The sequence below is a fragment of the Terrapene carolina genome, unplaced genomic scaffold (genome assembly GCF_002925995.2).
Source record: "Terrapene carolina triunguis isolate 2854851 unplaced genomic scaffold, T_m_triunguis-2.0 Scaffold38472, whole genome shotgun sequence".
In the NCBI taxonomy this organism is placed as follows: domain Eukaryota; kingdom Metazoa; phylum Chordata; order Testudines; family Emydidae; genus Terrapene; species Terrapene triunguis.
In genome coordinates, this window is record NW_020702823.1 from 1 (window position 1) to 2318 (window position 2318).

General features: G+C 63.5%; 1 protein-coding gene across 1 annotated transcript; it reads right to left on the minus strand.

Moving 5' to 3' along the window:
- Positions 1–401: 401 nt before the first annotated feature.
- On the minus strand, positions 402–2294 carry LOC113405468 (serine--tRNA ligase, mitochondrial-like; the record flags this gene model as incomplete). Its single annotated transcript, XM_026646683.1, has 4 exons — positions 2188–2294; positions 1859–1952; positions 1277–1369; positions 402–498 (listed from the first exon to the last, which is right to left on the minus strand). Coding segments are annotated over exons 1-4 (391 nt in total), but the record flags the coding sequence as incomplete, so codon positions are not given.
- Positions 2295–2318: the final 24 nt, after the last annotated feature.

Sequence of the window (2318 nt, forward strand, 5' to 3'; positions counted from 1 at the left end):
ATCTGGGGAGATCTCCCCTCATCCATTCCCTGCAAGTGCAGGGGCACCTGGCTCTCGGGGACAAACGCTCTGGCTTGCCCCATGCTGCGAGCGCAGTCCAGTGATCTCCGGGCGCTGCTTAACGGCCCGTGTGATGCAGGAGGTCGGCCCTGTCTGGCCTGAAACGGGAACCGGGAAAGTGCCTGCTACATTCAACCCCAGCCTGGCTCCGTTTCAGTGGGGAACCTCCCCTCTTCTCTACTCCCGGCTGGGGCAGAGAAACCGAGGCTGCCACAACGCTGCCCTTTCTCCCCGGGCCGTGTGGCCCAGCCCCCTCCACGCTGCTGCTGGTCAGTGGGGACAGCTGCCCCCAGGCCAGGAGGTGCCAAGCCCAGGAGCTGATCGCAGGGCACATGGGGTACGGATGTCCCCCCTGGCGGGACGGGAGCGCACCTGGAGCTGGTTGGACTCTAGCAGAGCGATCAGCACCCGCGGGACGGCGCAGGCCGTGCCGTTGACCTGGGGAGAAGAACAGAACGAATGACAGGATGCGGGGGGGCGGGTTAGTCCCACCCTCCCCACAGCTAGTCACCAGCCAGTGACCCGTCGCTGCTGGCCTCCTGAGCAGCTCCGGGACCTGTAGCCATGAGAATCCACCCCGTTTGCTCGCCCCCAAGGCAGGTGGATTTATTAACACGCAACTTTCCCCCTGCATGATCCAACCTGACAGACAAAGGGACCCCTGGCCTGGTACTGAGATGCAACCCCCTCTGGGGCGGAGGCTGTTCATACAAGGATCCACTGCCTGGCACTGATATGCAGCTGCCTCTGGGGCGGGGCACAGGGGCCATTTATACAAGGATCCCTCGCCCGGCGCTGAGATGCAGCCACCTCTAGGGTGGGGCATGGGGGCTGTTTATACAAGGATCCACCGCCTGGCACTGAGATGCAGCCACCTCTAGGGTGGGCCACAGGGGCTGTTTATACAAGGATCCCTCGCCCGGCGCTGAGATGCAGCCACCTCTAGGGTGGGGCACAGGGGCTGTTTATACAAGGACCCCTCACCCAGCACTGAGATGCAGCCACCTCTGGGGTGGGGAATGGGGGTTGTTTATACAGGGACCCCTCGCCCAGGGCTGAGGTGCAGCACCCAGGCTCTGGTAGGTCTCCCACCCAAGCCCTGCTAGATCTGAAGCTCCCGTGAAATCGCCTGAAACACCCCTCACTCCTTCTCCCCTAGGGTTTTCCTTTGGGGTGTGTGCATGTTCCCCATTTCCCCGCCGCCCCGGGCGCTCACCGTATGCGCGTAGCGGAGCTGCCCTGTCCGGTCGCAGTACATGATGTTCAAGCGCCGGCTCTGGTAATCAGTGCAGTTGGAGGTGCTGGAGATCTGGGAAAGCAAGGAGGGGCCGTGTGGCGGGAGGTGGCTTGGGGGACGGCAGTCATGTGACACACAAAAGCAGTCACGTGACCTGCCAAAGGAGTTTGGGTGTCCCCACATCCAGACCAGTCCCCTCCCCCACCCCTGCCTTTTCCCTACCTTCCCAAGACAGACAAGTGGTCTGGTGCCTCCACCCCACTCCCCCCCAATCATCACAAATGGACCCACCCCCCCAGTGTATTTGCATTAGGGGTGTGTGGATGTGTGTGATTTTATATCTCCTTCCTGACCCCTCACACGGCTATTCACCCCCACACCCTGAAGCATGAGGGTGGACAACCGTTGAGGTTCAGATCCTAACCTAAGGGAGCCAAGGCACATGGGGCAGCAGGAGATCTCAGCCAGGGCTGCCCCCTTCACCCCAGATCCCCTGGACAAGCTGCTCGCTTGGCGCCTGGATTCCCCCCCACGCCCACCGCTCCAGGTGGCGGCTCTCACCTCACCATACTTGCCCCTGCCGGGCATCCAGGCTTCAATGTCGTATTTCCGGTAGGCGGGCAGCCCGAGCTCCTGCGTGGGCATATCCAGGACCCTGCCGCAGAGAGACCAGTCAGGCAGGCGGTGGGAGGTATGGACTGATCCCAGCACTCGGGGCACCTGGTCCGGAGCAGGGTGCTGGTGCCGACTTCCCAGCCCAGCGGGGAAGTGGCCCTGAGCCGCCAAGGAGGGCGGCAGGGTAACCCTTGTGGGGGTGCCCCTCACCCCTGCCCCATACTCCCCTTTTGACAGGGGCCTGCAGGACTCCCAGCCTCCCCTCCCCTGCTCACCTGTAGTGCAGCCCTAGCTCGGAGAAGATCTCCTTCTGCAGGGCGAGGAAGTCCTCCAGCAGGGCGGCGCTCTCCTCCCCGCTCTCCGCCGCCGTCACCCCGAACATCTCCACCTGGGGGGGGGGGGGGGG